Here is a 27,986-nt window from a genome sequence, read left to right as displayed (position 1 = left end):
ATCCCCACCCATTTGTCAGAGTTTCCCCCATTCGCAACTCATTGGCCCACACTGGGTCAACGACATTGACCTAATGAGGCCATGTGGTCATGTACTGGGTCAACACATTGACCTAATATGGACACAAGGTCACATTGGGTCAACAACATTGACCTAAGTCAGCAACATTGACTGAATATGGCCACATTGCCAGACTGGGTCAAAACCATTGACCTAAATATGGTCACATGGCCAGACTGGCTCAATGGCATTGACCTAATATGACCACAAGGCAGTGTCATTGACCTAATGTGGGCATATGAGGTCAATGAAGTCACAAGCATCTCCACCCAGAGTTTCACCCATTCGCAACTCATTGGCCCACAATAACAGCTAACTGCCAGGCTCTGACCGAACCCAAGCTCATCTCTAATGATTACACCTGGATGAGTTACTATAGAACCATTGAGTCCAGTCTAGGAAATAGGAGATCTTTTCTTCATCCATAACAAAAGATCAGCTTTAAAAAATGTAGATTCCGTCTGTAATTTTTATGATTGGAAGCTGGTTTCTGGGATTTTTCTACTCCATTTTTTTGTATAGGTATTATCTAACTATTACCACATCATAATCATCCGTGTCATCTTTGCTGTCTGTCCTTATTGTGGCATACGCTGTGCTTTCCGTTGTTTTGGTGATTTTTTTTGACTCGTTATATCCAAAATCGATGGTTGCATAGTGTAATTCAGTCGATTTTATAGTTTCCTCTGCAGGGGGTGCCTGGAAAATAAGAGTCAGAATGGATCTGAGGTATGTATTTTTTAATAAAATGTGACATTTTTCACATTAAAAAAGGTCCCTCATTATATGAAGTGTTTTAGTCTTTTGCTATCTGCTTTTTAAATGCATGACGTAGGGGTCTATTTATAAGCATTCGCACAGCCGTCACAAATATTCTCTCTAATTTGTGCAATATGTTTACTTCCTGTGATCATTAGCTCCATCTAGTGGCCATAAGGCGATATTTTCCTGAAATACCCTAAAAAATAAAACTGCATTATGGCCACTAAATGGGGATGACTATCCTAGAAATTAAATAGATTACAGAAATTATTTATTACAGGTACCTTTTATAATTCTGTCAATTTACACAGAGCTTTAACCCTTTCATGACTAAGCCTATTTTTGCCATTTGTTTTTTTCAAGTTAAAATCCATATTTTTTGCTAGAAAATTACTTGGAACCCCCAAACATTATATATATATATATATATATATATATATATATATATATTTTAGCAGAGACTCTAGAGAATAAAATGGCGATTGTTGCAATATTTTATGTCACACGGTATTTGCACAGTGGTGTTTTAAATGCAACTTTTTGGGAAAAGGGACACTTTCATGAATTAAAAAAAACAAAACAGTAAAATTAGCCCAATTTTTTTGCATAATGTGAAAGATAATGTTACGCTGAGTAAATAGATACCAAACATGTCACACTTTATAATTGCACATATTCGTGGAATGACGACAAAGTACGATACCTAAAAATCTCAATAGGCGACGCTTTAATTTTTTTTTTACGGTTACCACATCTGAAAAAATGTTAGTCTGCATATCCAGCTTTTGTCTGATGAAATGGTTGAATTGGCTGTCGAAAGTACCATACTAACAATCCGAAAATTGGCAGACAGCTCTAAGCCCTTGTACACACGGTCGGAGAATCCGTCGGAATGTGTCCTATGGGACCGTGTCGTCGGATAATCCGACTGTGTGTGGTATGCATCGGACTGATTCCGTCGGAATATCCGTCGGACCCAATTTTCCAACATGTTGGAAATATTTCCCGACCAACTGGTTCGATTGGACATACTCCGATCATGTGTAGAGAATTTTGATCGGACCAAGTGCCACGCAAGCTCAGATCAAATTCCTACATCAAAGCTATTGGCTACTAGCCTGACCGTAGTCCCATCGTAACGAAATTATGTCATCACGTTCTGAATGATCGGATTTTTCGACAACCTAGTCCGACCGTGTGTATGCAACAGTTTCGGACAAGATCCGACTGACAAAATCCGACGGATTTGGTTGTCGAAATCTCCGACCGTGTGTACAGGGGCTTACGCATTTTCCCTTCTGATTTTTGTATCGTGTATACGAGGTCTTAGGCAAGACATACATAGGTTGAATTTCGAAAGAATTTTCTTTCGAAAATCTTATCTAATGCCGTGTACACACGATCGGAGTTTCGGCCAGCAAAAGACTGATGAAAGCTTTTCATCGGAAAATGCGACCATGTGTATGTTCCATCGGAATTTAGCTGGCTGAATTCCCGCCAGCAAAAATTTGAGAGCATGTTCTTGATTTTCCAGACGGAAAAGCTTTCTATTGGAAATTCCAATCGTGTGTATGCAATTCCGACATGCAAAAACTCATACATGCTCAGATTCAACTATGAGATGGAAGCTATTGGCTACTGGTTATTGAACTTTTTCTCGTCCCATTGTACGTGTTGTACATCACCGCATTCTTGACGGTCGGAATTTGGTGTGACCGTGTGTATGCAAGACAGCTTGAGTGAAATCCCGACGAAATTCCATTGGGAAAACCATCAGAGTTTTTTCCGACCAAAATTCCAATCGCGGCATAAGAATTTTCATTTGTATTTCGCACCATTAGTGGGCTGATTTTCGTGCGGCAATCAAATTTGAGTAATCGGACGTGTTGGTATTTTTTTGAAAAACAAATGATTTTCTAATCAATGATAGGAGAATCGTGCGAGAAATCTAATCGAAAAAGAAACACGCATGTGAAAGAAAAGAAAATTCCCGGAATGAAAACAAGATTCCCAGCCACGAAAATAATTTTCTGTAGCAACAGGAGGTGAATTTGAAGGCTTGGTTGGCCGAATTTCAAAATCAATGGTGGCACCATCGGATCCCAAAACACACAAATTTTGTGATTTTCAAAAGAAAATGCTTTTGAAATTTGACCGTGTATAGCCAGCCTTAGGCAAACAAAAATTTGTCTTAAGACCTCGTACACACGGTACGAAAATCAGAAGGGAAAATGCGTAAGTCAAGCTGTCTGCAGATTTTCGGATCGTTAGTACAGTGCTTTCAACAGACGATTTGACTTTTTCGTCAGACAAAAGCTGGATGTGCAGACTATAACATTTTTTGTGGAATGTGAACTCAATGTCTGATTTTCGGATGGTCAGTACAGAAATCGTCACACAAAAGTCGAAAGTACAAACACGCATGCTTGGAATCAAGGAATAGCTGGGAAGAGTTCGGTCTTATTATTCGTAATCTAGAACTAACATTCGTGACACGGCAATTGATGAAATGTCAACATTCTTACCTTCTTTAATGGGATAATAATGAAGCTGCTTTGCTGGTGATACTGATGTAGTTATGCCAAGCGTATTTTAAAAGGCATTTGTTTTGTAAGATCTGAAAATCGCGAATCGACAATACCCAAAATTATACTGACATGAAATTAGAAGAAGGGGCCCAAAGGGTGGTGTTGGAAGGCAACATGATTTAATATCATATTTCTGGCGTTTCTTTCTGGTTGAAATAACCAAGCCTTTTCTTTCTTGGGGGTGGTCTGGAATGTCTTTGTAGCATATCTGAAAGAAGAGATCAGGCCTCCATCAAAGCTGAACAGCTCTTGGCTCCGGACCGTCTGTTGCTATAACGCAAACTTGAAAGGAACATGGACAATGCTGCCCCTAGAGCCCAATACAGCAGGAGGGACAGTAATATAATATATTGAGGAGGACTATCTCATAAATATGTAATTTGTCAAAGGTCTAGATGTGATGGCAATGGGGTTAGGTCTGGATGGTGTATGAATGAAGTATAAAAGGACTGAACGAGTCAGAGAGCCTCCTCTGTCTCTACCCTTTTCTACCCTTTTCGCTCCTGGTTCAAGCCTTTTTTTTTTGTATTTTCATGTTAGCGTTTTTCCTATTTTCTTGGGAAATAAATAAGACTTTGTTTTATTAAGCAGTGTGCTTGGTTTCATAGCTAACCTTGTGTTATTGTGATATCAATGGTAATGTGATCAGAGTTTTAATAGACTAGCTAACTATAGGAATAGACAATTTAATACATAGGTGCAATAAATAGAGGGGATCTGTAACCACCCTCGAATAATATTTATTGTACCAATTACTTCAGGTGGTGCTTGAGAAATGAACTTCCTCTTTATACCCTCATAGTACGTCATTATGTTTGTGTTTGTTAAACGACAATTTGCAGATAGTTAGTATGCTAGACAAGATCCTGGCACACACGCTTTTGACGCTCGGTCGTCCAACAATCAAACCGTGTGTACAAGGTCTTAATGCGTATAACTTTTTTTTACACCTCTGGAAGCAGTTATCTAATGTGTGTATTCACATTAGGGGGGATTATTAAAACTGGAGCACACAGAATCTGGTGCAGCTCTGCATGATTGCCAATGAGCTTCTAACTTCAGCTTGTTAAAATAAACTTTGACTTTTTTTCTTTGCTATTTATTTTAATGGTTCAAGATACGGGGATGCAAAGGTCTATGCAAATATAAAATTGCATGACAAACTGGCTCAAATAGATTATAATTTTTTTTTTCAAATAGATTTTTTGTGTTTTGCTTATAAAGCCAAATGAGAATTTTATGATGTTAGATTTTCATGTGACTATGGGGTTGATTTACTAAAGGCAACTAGGCTGTGCACTTTGCAAAATTCATAAATTCCAATATTTGAAAAATGTGGAAATTCAAAAAATCCGAAAATAAGAACAAAAATTCAAAAGAATAAATTCAAAAATATGAAATAATAACTAATAATAACGTAACTATTAAATTATAGGTATTGGAATTTCCTCTCAAATTTGGCTGTTAGTGAATGTAAAGAATATGAATTTATCTGAAGTTATCAATTATCCAAAATAACAAATGGAACAAAACAAATTAATAATAATAAATAACAATAATAAAAACTTTTATTATTAATTCATTCCGTTCCATTTGTTTAGATGTGGCATTCGTTATTTTGGATAATTCGTAACTTCGGATAAATTTGCATATGTTCACTAACAGCCAAATTTGAAAGGAAATTCCAATACATATAATTTAATAGTTGGTTAGTTATTTTCAGATTTTTGATTATTCAGATTTTTGAATTTCCGAATTTACCAATTTACGAATTTCGATCATAATGAATGGCCCGAAAAACGAAAAGGGGAAAAAAAAAAAGAATGAAACAAAAACAAACACATTTTTCGGCAGTGCACATGTCTACTATGGAGCCACCCTTGCATGCAGGTAGTAGAGTTGTGTCTCCCTGCATTGTGAGCATCAATAGAAACACACAGGCCCATAGCCTAGGATGGCAAGGCACCCCCCTGCTCCTCCCTCCTCCAAGTTAACAGACTGACTCCAGACTGCACTGCCCACTCTTATCTTTTTCCTGTGAAGACCAGAAGTTCAGGGAAGCAGCAACATTAAGTGTCGGTTCACACTGATGCAGTGGATTTGCACAGGGCAGCCCTCCTCTTCTCGGGTCCGTCTTCTGTGATCCTGGCCCTTCCCTCATATTCAGTGCCCCCACAGCAAGCAGCTTGCTATGGGGGCACCCGAGCCACGTCACAGCTCCCTGTGTCCATTCAGACACTGAGCCCTGCCCCCCCTTCCCTGATTACCTAAGTATAACTGACTTTCATTGACAGCAGTGGGAGCCAATGAGCTGCTGTGTCTCAGCCAATCAGGGAGGGAGAGTCCTGGACAGCCGAGGCACTCGTGGACATCGCTGGACAGAGAAGGGGCTCAGGTAAGTATTAGGGGGGCTGTTACACACAGAAGGCTTTTTATCTTAATGCATAGAATAAGATAAAAAAACCTTCTGCCTTTACAATGCCTTGAAGTCACTATGACAAGCCTGGGTTCCCACAGGACTGCTGTGGGAAACCGTATGCGTTTCGTACAAGAATCGCATTGCATTGCATGCAAATCTTTGCAGTGCGATTTGAGTCCATCCATTTTGCATGGGCTCAAATCACACTGCAAAGGTATCAGTTTCAGGTATCAGCATTTTCACAAGTACTTGGTATCAGCACCAATACCCATACCGGTACCGAGGCAACCCCTATTGTAAACGGCAAGAGCTGGGGAATGTTTATTGTAATGTGCTAAGCTAAAAATAAATACAAAACTTAGAGGCACCCAATGCGGGTCGCAGGGAATTTCTTCTGTGGTTCATAAGAATGGAAGAACAGCATGTGAAAAATGTGTCAATCACAAAGTTTCAGCCTACCTCCGAGTCGGCCTTCTCTGTTTCTGAAATGAGAAAAATAAAAATAATTTTAAAAACTGTATTTTGTCCTTATGATTTTTATTCTCCCTTCTGCATTAAAGTGGTTGTAAACCTCAGACATGAAATCTGAACAAAGCATATCCCTCTATAGTGTGTATTTGTCTCAGTCTGGAGCACTAAGGGCTGGTTCAGACCGGTGTTGTGCGTTGCTGTGCAATTCGCATTCTGTGCGGTGCGATTTCAGCCTATTCACTTTGAATGAGCTAAAATCACACCGCAGCAAAAGTAGTGCATGCCTTACTTTTAGAAACGCACCTCAGCCGGATCGCATGGTACAATGCAATCCGGTGCTGACACATTGTGCTTGCGATACGTGTTTGGGGTGTCATTAGCTAAATATTGACACCCGCTGCAAATCACAAATGGAGTGCATGTTGGATGCGGTGTGAATAGCACAGAAACGAACAATGATTTCTATGCAGCAGGCCAGGGGCGTTGCTAGGAGTCCAAGGCCTGAAGGGGGGGTGTTGTACGCGACTTTTTTTTGGCTGGGCCATGACACTGACGGTAGTGACTTACATACACTAACCTACCTACACTGACGGTAGTGACCTACCTACCTACACTGACGATAGTGACCTACCTACCTACACTGACTATAGTGACCTACCTACACTCACCTGCCTGACCTACATACACTGACCTACATACACTAACTGTAGTGACCTACCTACACTGACTGACCTACACGTACCTACTGACCTACCTACACTGACATTACCACACACTGACATTAAACACACACACTGACCTACCTACACGGACATTTACCTACACTGACCTACCTACACTGACATTTACCTACACTGACATTAACACACACTGACCTACCTGCACTGACATTAACACACACTGGAAAAGTGCTCGGATCTTGCAGATCCCAGGCCGCGCTGCGGAGGCTATAATGAGGTTCAGGCACAAATAGAAGGACTCACAACCAATGTCGCCACCCCTAAAAGTCGCAGTCCCAGAGGGGTGCAACCAGTATCAGAGGGTTTTTAGTTTTTATAAGGGGTTCGGCGCCACTGTAAATCGGCTCTAATGGAGTGTGTATATAAACTGCAAGTACACGCCCACCACTAGCCTTCAAAAAACCACAATAGGTATCAGGTAGGTAAGCACCTGTCCAGGGGGGTATATGTATATAAATAAATGGCAAAGGAGGAGAAGGGAGGTATATATAAATCAACTCTCAAGCTGACTTCTACTACTGAAAGGAAAAAACCACCAATAATGTGCTCCCGTCCCTGTGATCAACCTATAAGGTGCCCCAGGTAGTTGGCTATGCGTACATGAGTCTTAGCTAAGCATACACAGAACTAAACGCATGCGTGAACATCAAGAGTTATTAGTATGGTACATAACATACAATTAAATGCATATCGTGCAAAAAATGATAAATAGTGCGATAGCGGTGCACTATATAAGTAAGTGTGTAATAGGGTTACCACATTAAAGTTAATTGGAGCTAAAAATAAAATAACAAAAAATAATAATAAAAATCCAAAAGACATACAGTGAGACACAGTCCAATATGCCCTCAAGTAAATGTGTGACAAAAATGATATGAATAAAAAATGTAAAAATGTGCAAACTGTGAAAAGGGAAAAAATATATATAAGTAAATGAGGAATATTAGATAAATGTGATATACAATTCAAAAAAATGCATAATTCATATAAAACTCAGCAATAGTTCATGTAAGCCCAAAAATTGGCAATAATCTAGGCAGTGCAGTCTAAAAAGGTGAATAAAAATTATTATTAAAAAAATTAAAGAAAAGTTTTTTAAGTAATAGTCCACAAATTCTTCAGGAGAGTGCAATAATTGAAAGTGACAAGTGCCCAGGAAACAAAAAATTCAGGTGACTTCCGTGCTCACCCCCTTTAGCTCCCCACTCACCAGAGCTATGAGCCCACGAAGGGCAGTCAGGTCCGTAGATAACACACAGCAGGCGTTGATATGCTGATGAAAGAATTTTTTCCCCAGAGGTTGTAGTCCACTCACTTCCTGATAGGCAGGTAAAGCTGGTGTTGATGTTCAAAGTTTCCTCAGCACGAGGACAGGTACGAAGGCAGCAGTGCCTAGCGTGCGGTCCTCCCTGCGTTCCACCTACTACAGCTGACAATGCGGAAGTGGCGTGCGTGATTGCGTCATACGCGTTTCGTCATAAGACGTCCTCAGCGACTCATTAACCACTTCAGGACCGCCGTATTGCCAATGTACGTCAGCACAATGGCACAGGCAGGCACAATCACGTAGATGTACGTGATTGCCTTCCAGCGGGTGGGGGGTCCAATCGGACCCCCTCCCGTTGGATACGACGGTCCGGTTCGCTCCAGGAGCGCTCCGTGATGAGGGGATGGCCGTTGGTTTTCGGCCACCCCCTCTGGATCGCTCCTGGCCAATGAGAAGCTTCCTCCCACTGTGTATTGTTTACACAGGAAGGAGGAAGTGATGTCATTCTCCTCGGGGCGGTCTTTTTGACCGGACTACGAGGAGAAGACTAATAGTAAGTGTGCACCAACACTACACTGACATGTAGGTACACACAGGCACACAAACCCCCCCCGATCCCCCCCCGATCGCCCCCCGATCCCCCCCCTCCCCCCCCAGTCACAGTGTCACTGATTGCATTGATCATTTCTTTACTGATCAATGCATTCAGTGTCAGTTGTGACAGTAAAAACTGTCAGGACAGTTAGTGTTAGGTCCAGGGTAGCCCCCTATCACCCCCCAATAAAGATTTAACCCCCTGATTGCCCCTAGAGTTAACCCTTTCACCCCCTTTTGCCAGTGTCACTAAGCGATCATTTTTCTGATCGCTGCATGTGTCGCTAGGTAGCTAGCTATTTTTTTAGGTTCACCGCCAGGTTTTTATATCGCTAGGTACCCCGATATACTACCCAATAATGTTTTTAACCCCCTGATTGCCGCTAGTTAACCCTTTCACCCCCTTTTGCCAGTGTCACTAAGCGATCATTTTTCTGATCGCTGCATGTGTCGCTAGGTAGCTAGTTATTTTTTTAGGTTCACCGCCAGGTTTTTATAGCACTAGGTACCCCGATATACTACCCAATAATGGTTTTAACCCCCTGATTGCCGCTAGTTAACCCTTTCACCCCCTTTTGCCAGTGTCACTAAGCGATCATTTTTCTGATCGCTGCATCAGTGTCGCTAGTGTCGCTAGGTAGCTAGTTATTTTTTTAGGTTCACCGCCAGGTTTTTATAGCGCTAGGTACCCCGATATACTACCCAATAATGGTTTTAACCCCCTGATTGCCGCTAGTTAACCCTTTCACCCCCTTTTGCCAGTGTCACTAAGCGATCATTTTTCTGATCGCTGCATGTGTCGCTAGGTAGCTAGTTATTTTTTTAGGTTCACCGCCAGGTTTTTATAGCGCTAGGTACCCCGATATACTACCCAATAATGGTTTTAACCCCCTGATTGCCGCTAGTTAACCCTTTCACCCCCTTTTGCCAGTGTCACTAAGCGATCATTTTTCTGATCGCTGCATCAGTGTCGCTAGTGTCGCTAGGTAGCTAGTTATTTTTTTAGGTTCACCGCCAGGTTTTTATAGCGCTAGGTACCCCGATATACTACCCAATAATGGTTTTAACCCCCTGATTGCTGCTAGTTAACCCTTTCACCCCCTTTCACCAGCAATCACAGTATAAGTGTCACTGGTGACGCTGGTTAGCCAGTTAGTTATTTAGGTTCCCCGTCAGGTTTTTATATAGCGCCAGGGACCCCCATATACTACCTAATAAAAATTTGAACCCCCTGATTGCCCCTAGTTAACCCTTTCACCACTGATCACCGTATAAGTGTTACGGGTGACTCTGGTTAGTTTGTTTTTTATAGCATCAGGGCACCCACCATTTATTACCCAATAAAGGTTTAACCCCCTGATCACCCGGCGGGTGATATCAATTAGGTTTTAGGGTCAGGGTCTGCGTCGCCCCAGGCAGCGCTAGGTTAGTGCCAGTACCGCTAACACCCACACGCAAAGCATACACCTCCCGTAGTGCTATAGAATCTGAACAGATCAATATCTGATCTGATCAGATCTATACTAGCGTCCCCAGCAGTTTAGGGTTCCAAAAAAACGCATTGTTAGCGGGATCAGCCCAGATACCTGCTAGCACCTGCGTTTTGCCCCTCTGCCCAGCCCACCCAAGTGCAGTATCGATCGATCACTGTCACTTACAAAACACTAAACACATAACTGCAGCGATCGCAGAGTCAGGCCTGATCCCTGCCATCGCTAACAGGTTTTTTGGTAGCATTTTATATTTAAATCCGGAAGGCAGTGCTTGGTTTTCGGGGTCCCGTACGTGGCTAGGCTCCCAAAAAGTCCCCCACATGTGGTATCCCCGTACTCGGGAGAAGCAGCAGAATTTATTTTGGGGTGTAATTTGACTTCTGCCCTTAGCATGTGTGAGCAATATATCATTTAGTGACAACTTTGTGCAAAAAAAAAAAAAGTTTGTAATCTTCCCGCAACTTTTGGCAAAATATAAAATATTCCATGGACTCAACATGCCTCTCAGTAAATAGCTTGGGGTGTCTACTTTCCAAAATGGGGTCATTTGGGGGGGTTTTGTGCTATTCTGGCATTTTATGGCCTTCGAAACTGTGATAGGTAGTGAGGAGTTAAATCAAAAATTTGCACCCTTAGAAATCCTGAAGGGGGTGATTGGTTTTCGGGGTGCCGTGCGCGACTAGACTCCCAAAAAGTCCCACACATGTGGTATCCCCGTACTCAGGAGAAGCAGCAGAATGTATTTTGGGGTGTCATTTCACATATGCCCATAGCATGTGTGAGCAATATATCATTTAGTGACAACTTTGTGCAAAAAAAAAAAGTTTGTAATATTCCCGCAACTTGTGGCAAAATATAAAATATTCCATGGACTTAACATGCCTCTCAGTAAATAGCTTGGGGTGTCTACTTTCCAAAATGGGGTAATTTTGGGGGGTTTTGTGCTATTTTGGCATTTTATGGCCTTCGAAACTGTGATAGGTAGTGAGGAGTTAAATCAAAAATTTGCACCCTTAGAAATCCTGAAGGTGGTGATTGGTTTTCGGGGTGCAGTGCGCGACTAGACTCCCAAAAAGTCCCACACATGTGGTATCCCCATACTCGGGAGAAGTAGCGGAATATATTTTGGGGTGCAATTCCACATATAACTATGGCATGTGTGAGCAATATATCATTTAGTGACAACTTTTTGTAAAAAAAATTTTTTTTTTTTTTTTTGTCATTATTCAATCCCTTAGGACAAAAAAAATAAATATTCAATGGGCTCAACATACCCATCAGCAATTTCCTTGGGGTGTCTACTTTCCAAAATGGGGTCATTTGGGGGGGATTTGTACTGCCCTGCCATTTTAGCACCTCAAGAAATGAGATCGGCAGTCATAAATTAAAAGCTGTGTAAATTCCAGAAAATGTACTCTAGTTTGTAGACGCTATAACTTTTGCGCAAACCAAAAAATATACGCTTATTGACATTTTTTTTACTAAAGACATGTGGCTGAATAAATTTTTGCCCTCAATGTATGACTAAAATTTAGTTTATTCGATTTTTCTTATAACAAAAAGAAGAAAATATCTTTTTTTTTCAAAATTTTCGCTCTTTTTCCATTTATATTGCAAAAAAAAAAAATCGCAGAGGCAATCAAATACCATCAAAAGAAAGCTCTATTTGTGGGAAGAAAAGGACGCAAATTTCGTTTGGGTGCAATATTGCATGACCGCGCAATTACCAGTTAAAGCAGCGCAGTGCGAAATTGGAAAAAGACCTCTGGTCCTTAAGGTGTTTATTGGTCCGGGGCTGAAGTGGTTAACACACACTGACCTACCTACACTGACCTACCTACACTGACATTAAACACACACTGACCTACCTACACTGACCTTAACACACACTGACCTGTCACAGACAGCAGCCAGTCCGAGGAGGAGAGGAGAACGGCTCGCCCGAGCGCCAAGCGAGGATGTGGCCCGGCAGCCAATTTGTAATTCCCGCCTTCTGGATCCAACAGCGCCTATGATGGACGTCACACGTCCCGCGGTCCCGGCATTGGACCAGTGGGACGTCCATCATAGACCTGCAGGTTTCCAGAAGGCGGGACCTGCTCTGGCACTCGGCCACACTCAGCGGCGCTCGGGATCAGATTGGTCCCGGCGCTCGCCGCAGTGCTCGGGGCTAACAAGAAAACCCTGCGGAGCTGACACTGGGCTTTAGGGGGTCTCATTCGGGGCTTCAGCCCCCCTAGCCACCCTCTCCCGACGCCCCTGCAGCAGGCCTTTTGTGTCATTACTCCCTGTGGCCTCCTTCCTCTGCTATCTGCATGAGTCACTTCTGACAAGTTTTCCTGACACCAAGAGGAAAAAAAATGGTGACAGGGGAGCGACCTCCAGCACACAGCCTGTGATTGACAGCTGTTTCTGTGTGCTGTGTGGAGGGGGGGAGTGGGGTTCCCTTCCCTCCAATCAGCTGTCAGAGCTCTCCTCACTGAGCTCTGCAGACTGTAATTTCAGCTATCCGCCCCATGTTTTCTGAGAGCTCATTTAAGCTTTATAAATTGTAGATTTGAACAGCTGTAGAGAAGAGAAGACTGCAGATAGATAGATACAACTTGTATAGGAGGATTTGTTTCATCTCTGTGTATCACCTGAGGCCAGTCACTTTACTGGTCAGTGGCGTCGGGAGGGGGGGGCTGACGGGAGGCTGCAGCTCCAAGTGTGACCACAAAATGCCCCGGGTCTCGATATTCATAAATGCTTCCCCTCCCCCCGAGCCATTTCCACAGGCAACAGGGAACGATCTCCCACTTATACAGCGCTTCCGAATGACATACAAAAAAGTCCCGCCCAGTTGTGTGACAATAGCGAATGAATATTCGCTATTGTCACACTGATTCTCCTCCTGCTCAATCAGGAAGCAGGTCCTGAGACCCGTCACCGATTGAGAGGACCGGCGATCCTATTGGCCGCCTAGGAGGAGGAGGGAGGAGACGCACAAGAAGACACTGCCCGTCACCCGGAAATAAACGCTGCCCACTTGGTGGGGCCGACCTACTAATGACCCACCTGGTGCGGGTGATCAGACTGGTAATTCCTCCTGGACCCGGTAGCACCTATGAATGGTCCATCATAGGAGCGGCCGGGTCTAGGAGGAGGCGGGAATGAACTGCGGCCGCTTTAAAGGGGAACTTTATTCTTATCTTACAAAATCACAATAAGTGAAGGCAATATCAAAACAGATATGTACAGTGGTGTGAAAAAGTGTTTGCCCCCTTCCTCATTTCCTGTTCCTTTGCATGTTTGTCACACTTAAGTGTTTCGGAACATCAAACCAATTTAAACAATAGTCAAGGACAACACAAGTAAACACAAAATGCAATTTGTAAATGAAGGTGTTTATTATTAAAGGTGAAAAAAAATCCAAACCATCATGGCCCTGTGTGAAAAAGTGATTGCCCCCCTTGTTAAAACATACTATAACTGTGGTTGTCCACACCTGAGTTCAATTTCTCTAGCCACACCCAGGCCTGATTATTGCCACACCTGTTCACAATCAAGGCATCACTTAAATAGGAGCTGCTTGACACAGTAAGGTCCACCAGAAGATCCTTAAAAGCTACACATCATGCCGAGACCCAAAGAAATTCAGGAACAATTGAGAAAGAAAGTAATTGAGATCTATCAGTCTGGAAAGGGTTATAAAGCCATTTCCAAAGCTTTGGGAATCCAGCGAACCACAGTGAGAGCCATTATCCACAAATGGCGAAGACATGGAACAATGGTGAACCTTCCCAGGAGTGGCCGGCCGCCCAAAATTACCCCAAGAGCGCAGCGACGACTCATCCAAGAGGTCACAAAAGACCCCACAACAACGTCCAAGGAACTGCAGGCCTCACTTGCCTCAGTTAAGGTCAGCGTTCATGCCTCCACCATCAGGAAAAGACTGGGCAAAAATGGCCTGCATGGCAGAGTTCCAAGGAGAAAACCACTGCTGAGCAAAAAGAACATCAAAGCTCGTCTCAGTTTCTCCACAACACATCTTGATGATCCCCAAGACTTTTGGGACAACATTCTGTGGACCGATGAGACAAAAGTGGAACTCTTTAGTAGGTGTGTGTCCAAGTATATCTGGCATAGAAGGAACACTGCATTTCATAAAAAGAACATTATACCAACAGTAAAATATGGTGGTGGTAGTGTGATGGTCTGGGGCTGTTTTGCTGCTTCAGGACCTGGAAGACTTGCCATGATAAAAGGAACTATGAATTCTGCTGTCTACCAAGAGATCCTGAAGGAGAATGTCCGACCATCTGTTCGTGTACTCAAGCTGAAACGAACTTGGGTTCTGCAGCAGGACAATGATCCTAAACACACCAGCAAGTCCACCACCGAATGGCTGAAGAAAAACAAAATGAAGACTTTGGAGTGGCCTAGCCAAAGTCCTGACCTGAATCCTATTGAGATGTTGTGGTATGACCTTAAAAAGGCCGTTCATGCTCGAAAACCCTCTAATGTAACTGAATTAGGACAATTCTGCAAAGATGAGTGGGCCAAAATTCCTCCAGGACGCTGTAAAAGCCTCATTGCACGTTATCGCAAACGCTTGGTTGCAGTTGTTGCTGCTAAGGGTGGCCCAACCAGTTATTAGGTTTAGGGGGCAATCACTTTTTCACACAGGGCCATGATGGTTTGGATTTTTTTTCACCTTTAATAATAAACACCTTCATTTAAAAATTGCATTTTGTGTTTACTTGTGTTGTCCTTGACTATTGTTTAAATTGGTTTGATGTTCCGAAACACTTAAGTGTGACAAACATGCAAAGGAACAGGAAATGAGGAAGGGGGCAAACACTTTTTCACACCACTGTATAGACAGATTATTGCAGGCTTTTTATCCCTTGCACACTTTATTTTATGTTTCCTCCCCATCCTTTTCAAAGTGGCCATTTGCACTAAGGGCAGATGAATCCTTCTTTATCTGAGGGGCAATGCACAGGTGACCGTCTGCCTGCAATATACTGTGGACGGGCAAAGTGCAGTACCTATATACACGAACGTCCCCCCTCGCCAACACTCGCTGTGATTGTACACAGCCGGGTCTGTCAGTAAGGCTGGATTCACACCTGTGCATTTTTAGTGCTTTTTGCATTTTGCAGATTTGGACTACAGCCCATTTAACATGGTTTCCTATGGAACTCGTTCTGTAGTGCAAATCTGCAAAATGCAAAAAGCACTAAAAATGCATAGGTGTGAATCCAGCCTAAGTCCCGGCCAATGATTCATGGGCAGGACCTGCTGATCGGCTGTGTCCAATCACAGCCCAGAACCCTGTGTTGCAAATCACTGGCGCTGTGCAGAGGGAACAATCTTTCTGTTTCTGATCCCTACAAAGCAGAGATAAGAAACAAAGGGATCTTTAGTAAAAGTAAGCACACATTAAACACATTAACACTGGTTAGGCCCATATTTAACCCTTTGATCGACCCAGATGTTACCCCTTCCCAGCCCCAGTGTCATTAGCAGTTGCGGCTGGTGTTTTTTTTGGGGGGGGAGGGGGCAGCGGCAAACAATCCACCTACAGACACCCCACCCAGTCTGGTCACCCGCACCAGGGGGGTCATTAGTAGGTCGGCCCCACCAAGTGGGCATCGTTTATTTTCAGGTGACAGGCAGTGGCTTCTTGTGCGTCTCCTCCCTCCTCCTCCTAGATGGCCAATAGGATCGCAGGTCCTCTCAGTCAATCGGTGACGGGTCTCCAGAACCACTTCCTGATTGACCAGGAGGAGGATCAGTGTGACAATAGTGAATATTAATTCGCTATTGTCACACAACTGGGCACTGTGTCCTGAGCCCACCCTTTTTTGAAGCCTATTAGAGCCACAGGCTCTAATCACGTGCTCAAAAAAAAAAGAGAAGACCCCATTGGAATCCATAAGTCTGGCGGCCTGTATGTAGATTAGGGGGCCAGATGCATGAATATGGGGGGGGGGCATGCCCTTGTGCCCCTAATGGACAGCCGCCACTGTTCATTAGTATAGTGACCGTGTATATTATTAGTACTGATAACTGTATTAGTGTCACTGGTGATGTCGGTGGCAGTTAGCCAATCCCCCGCCCCAGCGTCAGTTAATATCGGATTGTCCGCCGCACTGTTGCAGTCTCATTATAAGTCTCTGATCAACGCCATTAGACATGTGCAATTTTGTTTCGTTACAAATACATTTTTTAACAAATGTGGACAAATTCGTTAATTCAGAAATATCCAAATTAACAAAAAACAGTTTAACAAATTTTTCCAAATATTTGTAAATTTGTAAATTCGTAAATTCTAAAACCTGAAAATCAGAAATAATAACTAACTAATAATGGCTTAACTTTTACAAACTATTAAATTATAGGTATTGGAATTTCCAGTCAAATTTGGCTGTTAGTGAACGTAACAAATAAGAATTTCTCCGAAGTTCCGATTGATCCAAAATAACAAATGCCACATCTACACAAATGGAATGTAACAAATTATTAATAATAATAACAATAATAATAAAAATGTTTTTTTATTATTATTTCTTATTATTCATTTGTTCCATTCTATTTGTTTAGATGCGGTATTTGTTATTTCGGATAATTCGTAACCATGGATAAATTTGTATTTGTTACGTTCATTAACGACCAAATTTGAAAGGAAATTAGTTAGTTATTCTTTCGAATTTTTGGATTTTCTTTCTTCTTTTCGGATTTTCGAATTTATGAATTTTCAAATTGCGATCGAATGACCCTAAAAACAAATAAAACAAAAACAAACACATTTTTTGGCAGTGCACATGTCTAGTATATTTATATATATAAAAAAAAAAATATATATATATATATATATATATATATATATATATATATATATATATATATATAATAAATCTATTACTGTATATACACCATAGTTTGTAGACTCTATAACTTTCATGCAAACCAATCAATATACACTTATTGGGATTTTTTTTTTAAAATCGAAGACATGTAGCAGAATACATTTTGGCCAAAATTTAATAAAATTAAAAAAAAAAAGTCACATTTCTGGATACATTTTGACCAAAATATATTCTGCTACATGTCTCTGATAAAAAAACAAAACAAAAATGCCACTGAATGCATATTGATTGGATAGACTGAAAGTTATAGCGTCTGCAAACTTTGGTATATATACTGTATATTTTTAATTTATTTTTTACTAGCGCTAGTAATACTAGACATACAAAAAAATGCAACTACCACCATTTTATTCTCTAGGGCAGTGATGGTGAACCTTGGCACCCCAGATGTTTTGGAACTACATTTCCCATGATGCTCCTCTACACTGCAGAGTGCATGAGGATCATGGGAAATGTAGTTCCAAAACATCTGGGGTGCCAAGGTTCACCATCACTGCTCTAGGGTCTCTGCTTCCAGTAAATATATACCGTATTTTTCCGTGTATAAGACGCTACTTTATCCTTAAATTGTTAGCCTGAAATTCGAGCAGCGTCTTATACACGGTCAGTCAGCCTGGGAGAGAGCCGTGCGGGTGCCTAGATGGTCATAGCTTGTGAACGGCTTCCTCCAATCACGAGCCATATGTTAGTGACGTCAGCTGGAGGTAGAGGAGGAGGTGGAGAGTGCGCAGATACGATCCCGTTCGACGTGGAGACTGCGCAGATGCAGAGAGCAGAGCGTTTTGAGCCCAAGATGTCACAGAATAATAAAAGTAAGAGACTGTCTTATTCTGCAAAATTTAAACTCAGTGTAGTTAGCTATGCAAAAGAGCATGGGAATAGAGCTGCAGAGAGACAGTTGACTGACTCAGAAGACAGCAATGATGCAAAAGAAGAATTCTGTCTGGAACTAGTGATGAAGAAGAGAACATTGATGCAACAGAGGTTGAATAAAGTGATATGATGCATAATATACTGGTATGTAAAAGTTAATTACTAAATAAAACTGTGTTCTGTTTTACCTGTTTAAAATATGGATTTCTTAATTCTGGGTTGCAAAAGTGGGGGCGTCTTATACATGGGGGCGTCTTATAGACGGAAAAATACGGTACTTTTTGTAGGGTTTACATTTATTTTTGGAAAACTAAAAAAAAATGCAGATTTTAACATGCATGAAAAACATTTAAAAGTTGCCCCGGTAGACAAGCGGTAACTAATGAATGTAAGATGATTTCATATCAGAGTGCAGAGCTATATATACAGGTTATTTTATTTAAAGGGAATAAAGTTCCACTTGAATCAGAATGATGATGTGTTTTTTCAATCTTGTGAAAGGTGAATTTTGGAGAACTGTTATTACAAATGTCATTATGACATTATGGCAATTTAATGAGGAAGTCCTTCTGAAAAAAAGAAAGAAAAACAAAGGAAAAGGAAGTGCCGGTTCTGTGTTTACATAAAGAAATGGAGAAATCCCTCAAAGGGTTGGACTGTAGCGGCACTGGTAGATTAAAGTCAAAGAGGTGGTGAGTAACTGTGAGATACTGTATATGTACAGTATCTTAAAAAAGTAAGTACACCCCTCACATTTTTGTAAATATTTTATATGATATCTTTTCATGTGACAACACCATGAAGAAATGACACTTTGCTACAATGTAAAGTAGTGAGTGTACAGCTTGTATAACAGTGTAAATTTGCTGTCCCCTCAAAATAACTCAACACACAGCCATTAATGTCTAAACCGCTGGCAACAAAAGTGAAAATGTCCAAATTGGGCCCAAAGTGTCAATATTTTGTGTGGCCACCATTATTTTCCAGCACTGCCCTAACCCTCTTGGGCATGGAGGTCACCAGAGCTTCACAGGTTATCACTGGGGTCCTCTTCCCCTCCTCCATGATGACATCACGGAGCTGGTGAATGTTAGAGACCTTGCGCTCCTCCACCTTCCATTTGAGGATGCTCCACAGATGCTCAATAGGGTTTAGGTCTGGAGACATGCTTGGCCAGTCCATCACCTTTATCCTCAGCTTCTTTAGCAAGGCAGTGGTCATTTGGAGGTGTGTTTGGGGTTGTTATGTTGGAATACTGCCCTGCGGTCCAGTCTCTGAAGGGAGGGGATCATGCTCTGCTTCAGTATGTCACAGTACATGTTGGCATTCATGGTTCCCTCAATGAACTGTAGCTCCCCAGTGCCGGAAGAACTCATGCAGCCCCAGACCATGACACACTTGTCTTTGTCCTCCTCACCTGGTTGCCACCACACAAGCTTAACACCATCTGAACCAAATAAGTTTATCTTGGTCTCATCAGCCCACAGGACATGGGTCCAGTAATCCCTGTCCTTAGTCTGCTTGTCTTCAGCAAACTGTTTGCGGGGCTTTCTTGTGCATCATCTTTAGGTGAAGCTTAGTTCTGGGACGACAGCCATGCAGACCAATTTGATGCAGTATGCGGCGTATGGTCTGAGCACTGACAGGCTAACCCACCCCCCCCCCCCACCCCTTCAACCCCTGCAGTAATGCTGGCAGCACTCATACGTCTATTTCCCAAAGACAACCTATGGATATGACGCTGAGCACGTGCACTCTTTGGTTGACCATGGTGAGGCCTGTTCTGAGTGGAACCTGTCCTGTTAAGCGGCTGTATGGTCTTGGCCCCCATGCTGCAGCTCAGTTTCAGGGTCTTGGCATATATAGCCTAGGCCATCTTTATGTAGAGCAACAATTCTTTTTTTCACATCCTCATAGAGTTCTTTGCCATGAAGTGCCATGTTGAACTTCCAGTGACCAGTATGAGAGAGTGAGAGTGATAACACCAAATTTAACACACCTGCTCCCCATTCACACCTGAGACCTTATAACACTAACGAGCCACATGATATCGGGGAGGGAAAATGGCTAATTGGGCCCAATTTGGACATTTTCATTGTAGTGTACTCACTTTTGTTGTTTAGACATTAATGGCTGTGTGTTGAGTTATTGTGAGGGGACAGCAAATTTACACTGTTATACAAGCTGTACACTCACTACAAAGTGTCATTTCTTCAGTGTTGTCACATGAAAAGATAGAAGAAAATATTTACAAAAATATGAGGGGTGTACTCACTTTTGTGAGATATTGTACATTGATTCAATATCAATATTGTATATTGATTCTGCACTTTCGTGTTTTGGGCGCAAGCGAGCAATGCTGGCGCCTCACAGTGGGACCCAATATCCACCGGCACCCTCTGATCATTCAGTACACAAGCAGAACGGCAGTCTGCCTATGTAAACAAGGCAGATTGTCATTGTGTCAATACAGAAGGCGTGGATCCTGTGTTCCTGTAAAGCAGAAACGCGAATCCATGCCTTCCCCTAGTAAAAGCACCTCCCCCTGCCACAGTTAGAAAACACATTTTAAGCACATGTTAACCCATTGATGACCCATAATGTTAACCCCTTCCCAGCCAGAGTCATTAGTACAGGGACAGTGCATATTTTTTAGCCCTAATCATTGTATTAGTGTCACTGGTTCCCAAAAAGTGTCAAAAGTGTCAGTTAGGTGTCTGATTTGTCTGCGCAATATCGCAGTCGCTGATTGCTGCCATTACTAGTAAGTAGACTAGTTTGTAGACACTATAACTTTTGCGCAAACCAATCAATATGCGCTTATTGGTATTTTTTTTTATCAAAAATATGTAGCAGAATACATATTGGCCTAAATTGATCATTAAATTAGATTTTTTCCTTTTTTTTTTTTTATTGGATATGTTTTTTAACAGAAAGTAAAAGACAGAGGATTAAAAAAAATCCATATACACACACATATATATATATATATATATATATATATATATATATACACACACTATATATATTTTTTTATCGTCTGTATTTTTATGATTATAGCGCAAAAAATGCAGAGCTGATCAATTATCACCAAAAGAAAGCTCTATTTGTGGGAATAAAGAACATTAATTTTATTTGGGTAAAGCGTCGCACGTCCGCGCAAATGTCAGTTAAAATAATGCAGTGCCGTATCGTAAAAAAGGGCCTGGTCATTAAGGGGGGGTAAATCTTCCAGGGGTGAAATGATTAAAGCACTGGTTTTCTGGCTTTCCCTTGTTAAAGTGGAGCTCCAGGAAAAAAGCGAAAAGGTAAAAAAAATGGTGAAAACACAACTAATCAAACTAGTCAAATCAATCGAATCAATCAAACTAGAAACACAAATAATCAAATGTACAAACAAAAGAAAACCACAAATGAAAAAACAAAACAAAAAAAACAACGCCAAATAAAATATATGAAACAAAATATATAAAATACCTTCTGAATAATAAAAAATTTCACTAAATCAACTCAATGAGGGAATTTGAGAATTTCCTCTTTGGCAACTCGTGAAGATGGAATTTCTAATTTCCAGATCAAGCTCTGAAAGACATCTATTGGTCCCCGCTTATGATTGGTAGCTGGTAGGACCACATCCTGATCATGTGATCCCCTATGACAGCCAATCACAGTGGCCATGTGATCAGCCAATCTTCCCCACCCTCCAGCATTCAGAACTTTTTAAAGGTATGCCAGGGCAGGCGGGAAAGGATTAATTTATGAAGGTATAACAAACTCTCTGTGGAAGCAATATAATACCAAAAGCTAATAAATGGAAATAATAATTTACCTTCATTGACAGGAAACGAGGCTTTCCTACAATAAAACAAGAATACAGTCTCAGTTATGGTAAAAGAAATAATAAATTGCTAGCACAGCATAAAATATTAATAATACAAACATACAGATGTATATTTGCCCTGAACAGAGCAAAACAAGCGGAGTAGCACACAGGGAGGGCGCTGATCAAGTGATCGCCCCCGGCCAAGTTGGCCATATTCATTTTAATTTAAAAACCCTGTTGTTGGCGCTAATCAGTCCTTAAAGTGCCTTTTTAAAGTCCAACCTTTTTAATCATTTGCCTACCGGGCACTTTTACCCCCTTCCTGCCCAGGCCAATTTTTAGCTTTCAGCGCTGTCACATTTTTAATGACAATTGCGCGGTCATGCAACACTGTACCTATTCACACAAATAGAGCTTTCTTTTGGCAGTATTTTATCACCACTGGGTTTTTTATCTTTTGCTAAACAAACAAAAAAAGACTGAACATTTTGAAAAAACAACAACATTTTACATAGTTTGTTATAAAATTCTGCAAACGGGTAATTTTCTCATTCACTGATGAGCGCTGATGAGGTGGCACTGATGAGGTGTCACTGATAGGCGGCACTGATGAGGTGGTACTGATGGGCACTAATGAGCCTGCACTGATGAGCCTGCACTGATGAGGTGGCACTGATAGGCGACACTGGGCACTGATAGGTGGCACTGATGAGGTGGCACTGGTGGGCACTAATGAGGCACTGATAGGTGGAACTAATAGGTGGCAGTGATGGGCACTGATACGTGACACTGATGAGGCAGCACTGCTGGGCATTGATTGACAGCACTGCTGGGCATTGATTGACAGCCTTGGTGGGCAATGATTGGCAGCACTGGTGGGCACTGAGTGGCAGCACCAACAGTGCCCTGATTATCAGTGCTGATGTCCCTTTAACATAAGCTGGTTATCGGCTCATTTCTTCTCTCCTCACACTGTCACATCTATGATTTGCTGTCTTTGGACACAGCTGATCACGCGGTAAAGGACCGCTGTGATTGGCCCTTTACCACGATCTGTGATCAGCTGAGTCTGAAGGACATGGCGATCACGGAGCGCACCACAGGGTGTGCGCAGGCAGTGCAGTCACAGGAGGATGTCAATAGACGCCCTCCCGACAAAGTAAGCCCATGCTCTAGCCGTCATCCGGCTATAGGGTGGGTAGGGGTTAATTAATTGTGGATAGTGTCCCTCTGTGTTCTTGTTAGGGAGATTTGTCCTGGTGGAAACCATTTTGGGGAAGTGAGAGGAATCCAAAATTGTCACCAGAACTGGAGAAGAGGAGACCTTCTTCATGGAGGACACTTGTTCCATTGCCCACTATCCAAGAGAGGATTTATTATACTTTGGAGAAATTTCCTTTCGCTTCCTGCTGTGTGTACAGGAAATAAAGGGGAATCTCCCCAATTGATGTCAAACTGATCCTGGGCCCAGTCACTAAGCGCCATAGGAAGGTGCCGAGGGACAACATCCAAGGCATCACCAAACCCACCATTTAAGGTTTGGCCTGCAAAAGGAGGTGTCAAACCCATCTCCAGACTCATCTATTAGGAGACTCATGGAGTGCTGAGGGTTTTCCTCGAGAATGTCATCTGTGATGCTGTCACCTTCACCGAACACACCAAGAAGACCGTCACCTCCATAGAGGTGGTCTATGCATTCAAACAAAAGCGACACACAGTCTATAGATTCAGAGGGTAAATCCTGATACACTCCAAAAAAAGGTCCCTTGCCCAATAATACCAAAGTAATCTTTATTACTTCTTTATTGACCCCTTGCCAACCAGCGCACGGCGATGTACGTCGGCACAATGGCATGGCTGGGCAAATGGGCGTACCTGTACGTTCCCTTGCAGACGTAGCTTAGTGGGCGTGCGCGTGCCGCTGCATACTCCTTGAGCGTGCCCGCTGGTCCCGTGGACTCGATGTCTGCCAGGGGCCCGCGATAGTGACACAGAGCAGCAGAACTGGGAGATGCCTATGTAAACAAGACATTTCCCTGTTCTGTCTAGCAACATGAAAGGGATCTACTACTCCCTGTCATTGGGAGCAGTGATCGCTGTCATGTCAGTGGTAGCCCACCCCCCCCCCCCCCCCACAGTTAGAATCACTCCCTAGGACACACTTAACCTCTTGGTCGCCCCTAGTGTTTAACCCCTTCCCTGCCCGTGTCATTTACACAGTAATCAGTGCATTTTTATAGCACTGATCGCTGTATAAATGTCACTGGTCCCAAAATAGTGTCAAAACTGTCCGATGTGTCCGCCGGAATGTCGCAGCCATGATAAAAATCGCAGATCGCCGTTACTACAAAAAAAAAATAATAATAAAAATGCCATAAATTTATCCCCTATTTTGAAGACGCTATAGCTTTTGTGCAAACCAATCAAAATAGGCTTATTGCGATTTCTTTTTTGCCAAAAAATATGTAGAAGAATACGTATCGGCCTAAACTGGGGAAATTAATTTTTTTGAAAAAAATTGGGATATTTATTATAGCAAAAAGTAAAAGGTATTGGGGGTTATTTACGAAAGGCAAATCTACTGTGCACTACAAGCGTAAAGTGCATTTGAAATTGCACTGAAAGTGCACTTGGAAGTGAAGTCGCTGTAGATCTGAGGGGGTAAAATAAAAAACAGCATTTTAGCTCGGATATAATTGGATAATAAAATCATCAGAGCTTCCCCTAATTTCAGGTCTACCCCTTAGATTTACAGCGACTGCACTTCCAAGTGCACTTTCAGCGCAATTTCAAGTGCACTTGTAGTGCAAAGTGGATTTGCCTTTCGTAAATAACCCCCATTGTGTTTTTTTTTAAATTGTCGCTCTTCTTTTGTTCATAGCGCAATAAAATAAAACTGCAGAGGTGATCAAATACCACCAAAATAAAGCTCTATTTGTGGGAAAAAAGGACCACAATTTTGTTTGGGTATAACATCGCACGACCGCACAATTGTCAGTTAAAGCAGTGCAGTGCCATATCGCAAAAAATGGCCTGGTCATTGAGCAGCCAAATCTTCGGTTGCTGAAGTGGTTAAGGAAAATCCCCACCTACACCCAATATTTTCCATCCCTCTCCTCCCTGCAAGTGTGGCTAACCCGGGGGACTCTCCATGTTGGTCAGTGGTGACTGTTCCCCCGCCACCCTGCTAGGAAATGGTCCCATGCTCTTCAAAACCCAGGAAAATTGAGTATTTCTCAGAATTTTGGTGGCTGGGAAGCTTGGAGAAGAAATCTATTAGTAGGTGGGAGAAGTGAGGACTGCCCCATCAAAAGTCACTATGACTTTCAGAATTAAAAAGATTGAAACATTAACATGACAAAGTATATAAGATATTTACTGTCAGTGGTTGGGTTTAGCTTTATATTTAGCTGTCCACGTGATCATATTTCAGGCACACGTATAGCAGTTGTGTTTTGTTATGTAATATTGTTTCTTAATGAGTAATAATAGTACTGTCATGACACGGCATATATACTGACCACAGGTAATAATGCGCGTTTGTGGTTAATCGCAGAAAAATGTATATATTTTTGTATATACAGTAGAGTACAGTCTTTCACCAGAAAACTGATTAGCCTGCCTGTGGGAGACCCCCATAGAAGGAATAGAGAAAGCGGTTGTCACCAAAACAAAAAAAAAGAAGGATTTTTTCATGATTTTTTTTCATTCGTCTATTGTTGATACTTAACTGTATACTATATTGTCAAAAGTATTGTGACAGCTGCCTTACACGCACATGAACTATAATGGAATCCCAGTCTTAGTCCGTAGGGTTCAATATTGAGTGGGCCAGTGGCGGACCGTCCATAAGGGGTGCCTGGGCTCCGCCCGCTCTCTCCAGGCCAACCCCCTATATGTAATGGATAGATTTATGCATAGCATGATTCTATCCATGACCATCTCGGCCACCCCCTATTCATCCATCCATAAAGACCTGGCCGCTGCTCTCACCGCCTGCATCCAGGGTAAGGACTGACCGGCAGACAGTGGGGGGGGGGGGGGGGCTAGGGGAAGTTGTACTGTTGCCCCCCCAAAAAAAACATCCAAGGATATGGAGAGGGAGCATGGCATACACCAAAATCAGTAGAACTGGACAACTTTAGGACTCCTTAGCTTTCTGGCTGCATTAAGATGAATGTCCCAAAGGATCTCTATGCTGATAGTGGCTAGTACTCCATCCAAATGTTATAAGCTACACACAATCACTGGCTGCTCAGCCCTGGGGTCATCTACCCACATAGCCACAGGATCCTTGGTTGCCTCCCGCCAATATCCACCAGACTCTTCCTAGTGAGGGAGATATAGACTCACTCCACCATAGGGCAGCTGGATTCTTTCGCACCAACTTCCTCCTTGTTCTCTCCAGTGAGCTTCTCCAAACCCAACTTTATCCCTGGACTTAAGCTTGTGAACAAGCTCCCCAGCTAAACCTAGCTGGGACCTCAATTTCTTCCCAATGACTCCTCCCAGAACCCTGCCGCAGGGACAGAGCCGCTGCACGGGGTCTCCTTCAGCAGGACTGGATCCAGGAGCACTTCACTGATGCTCAGGCCTCAGTGTATTTATGAGCTCTCTCTCCACCTTCTGGGCACACCTCCCACCCCAGCCAAGAATTGGCTGGGGTGCCATAATAATTTAGGCTGCTTTCTTTGTCCTTCTTCCCACTATACTTCCAGAATCCTCTAGAAGACAGGGGAAAATAACAGAGCAGCAACCTGGGAAACACTGAGCAACCCTAATCAACCCGTGCTTCTCTGTTTACAGTGGAGCTAACTAAGTTTACCTAGGTCTTCCAAAGCACTTTGGGCTAGCTAAAGAGACAACACAGCAAGAAACAACTCTGGCCTGTCTGATTGAAACCTCTGATAAAACATGAATTATTGTTCCGATGACGTGATATAAATATGGATGGATTAAGCTTAAGGGTACCATCTCTTTTATAATGTAAAATGGATAACAAAAACAGTGGCAGATCTTTTTAGGTACCCAATGACACATTTAAAATAAATTTTTTTTTTTTACATCAAATAACACATAATTATATCTTTGCTTCGAACTAAAGGTACATCATGATACAGGTTCTAAGAGATGATGCTTCAGTGTACGTGATATACACCGATCAGCCTAATATTATGACCGCTGACAGGTAAAGTGAATAACATGGATTATCTTGTTACAATGCCATCTGAAGGTGGTGGGATAAATTAGGCAGCAAGTATTCATGTTGTCCCAGAAGTTAATGTGTTGAAAGCAGAACAAAATGGGCAAGCATAAGGAGTTGAGTGTCTTTGACAAGGGACAAACTGTAATGTCTGGATGGACTGGGTCAGAGCAACTCTAAAACTGCAGCTCTTGTGGGATGTTCCCGGTCTGCAGTGGTCAGGACTGACCAAAAGTGGTCGAAGGATGGAGATCTGGTGAATTGGCAACAGGGTCATGGACCGCCAAGGCTCACTGGTGAATATGGGGAGCAAAGGCTGGCCCATGTAGTCTGATCCAATAGAAGATCTACTGTAACTCCAACTGCTGAAAAAGTGAATACTGTTTTTGATAGAAAGGTGTCAGAACACACAGAGCATTGCAGTTTGTATGTATGGGGCTGCATAGCCGCAGATCGGTCATTGTGTCCATGCTCAGCCAAAAGTGTCTACAATGGGCACGTGAGCATCAGAACTGGACCACTGAGCAGTGGAAGAAGGTGGCCTGGTCTGATGAATCACATTTTCTTTTACATCATGTAGATGGCCAGTTGTGTGTGCATCGCTTACTTGGTGAATTGATGGCACCAGTTTGCCGTATGGCAAGAAGGAAAGCCGGCGGGGGCAGGGTGATGCTTTGGGCACCTTGAGTCCTGCCATTCATGTGGAGATTACTTTGACACGTACAACCTACCTAAACATTGTTGCTGACTAAGCACCCTCCTCCATGGAAATGGTA

At 42.4% G+C, this 27,986-nt stretch overlaps 1 protein-coding gene across 4 annotated transcripts in view; it reads right to left on the bottom strand.

Annotated features, from left to right (window-relative positions):
- LOC143981725 (uncharacterized) overlaps window positions 1-27,986 on the bottom strand; it is a 54,228-nt gene that overhangs the window by 5,907 nt on the left and 20,335 nt on the right. The window contains exons 2-4 of one of the 4 annotated variants that reach the window (XM_077479771.1): window positions 22,014-22,039; window positions 6,289-6,311; window positions 601-759 (exon numbers count right to left, since the gene is read on the bottom strand). In XM_077479771.1, coding sequence (XP_077335897.1) covers window positions 601-759; window positions 6,289-6,311; window positions 22,014-22,039 — 208 coding nt within the window. Of the gene's footprint in view, window positions 1-318; window positions 760-6,288; window positions 6,312-22,013; window positions 22,040-27,986 lie in introns of those variants that run through there. The other 3 variants (XM_077479769.1, XM_077479770.1, XM_077479773.1) reach the window with 3 other exon arrangements.

The sequence above is a fragment of the Lithobates pipiens genome, unplaced genomic scaffold (assembly GCF_037356315.1).
Source record: "Lithobates pipiens isolate NorthernLeopardFrog02 unplaced genomic scaffold, aLitPip1_a1.2 Scaffold_16, whole genome shotgun sequence".
In the NCBI taxonomy this organism is placed as follows: domain Eukaryota; kingdom Metazoa; phylum Chordata; class Amphibia; order Anura; family Ranidae; genus Lithobates; species Lithobates pipiens.
This window is presented reverse-complemented; position numbering and strand designations above follow the sequence as displayed.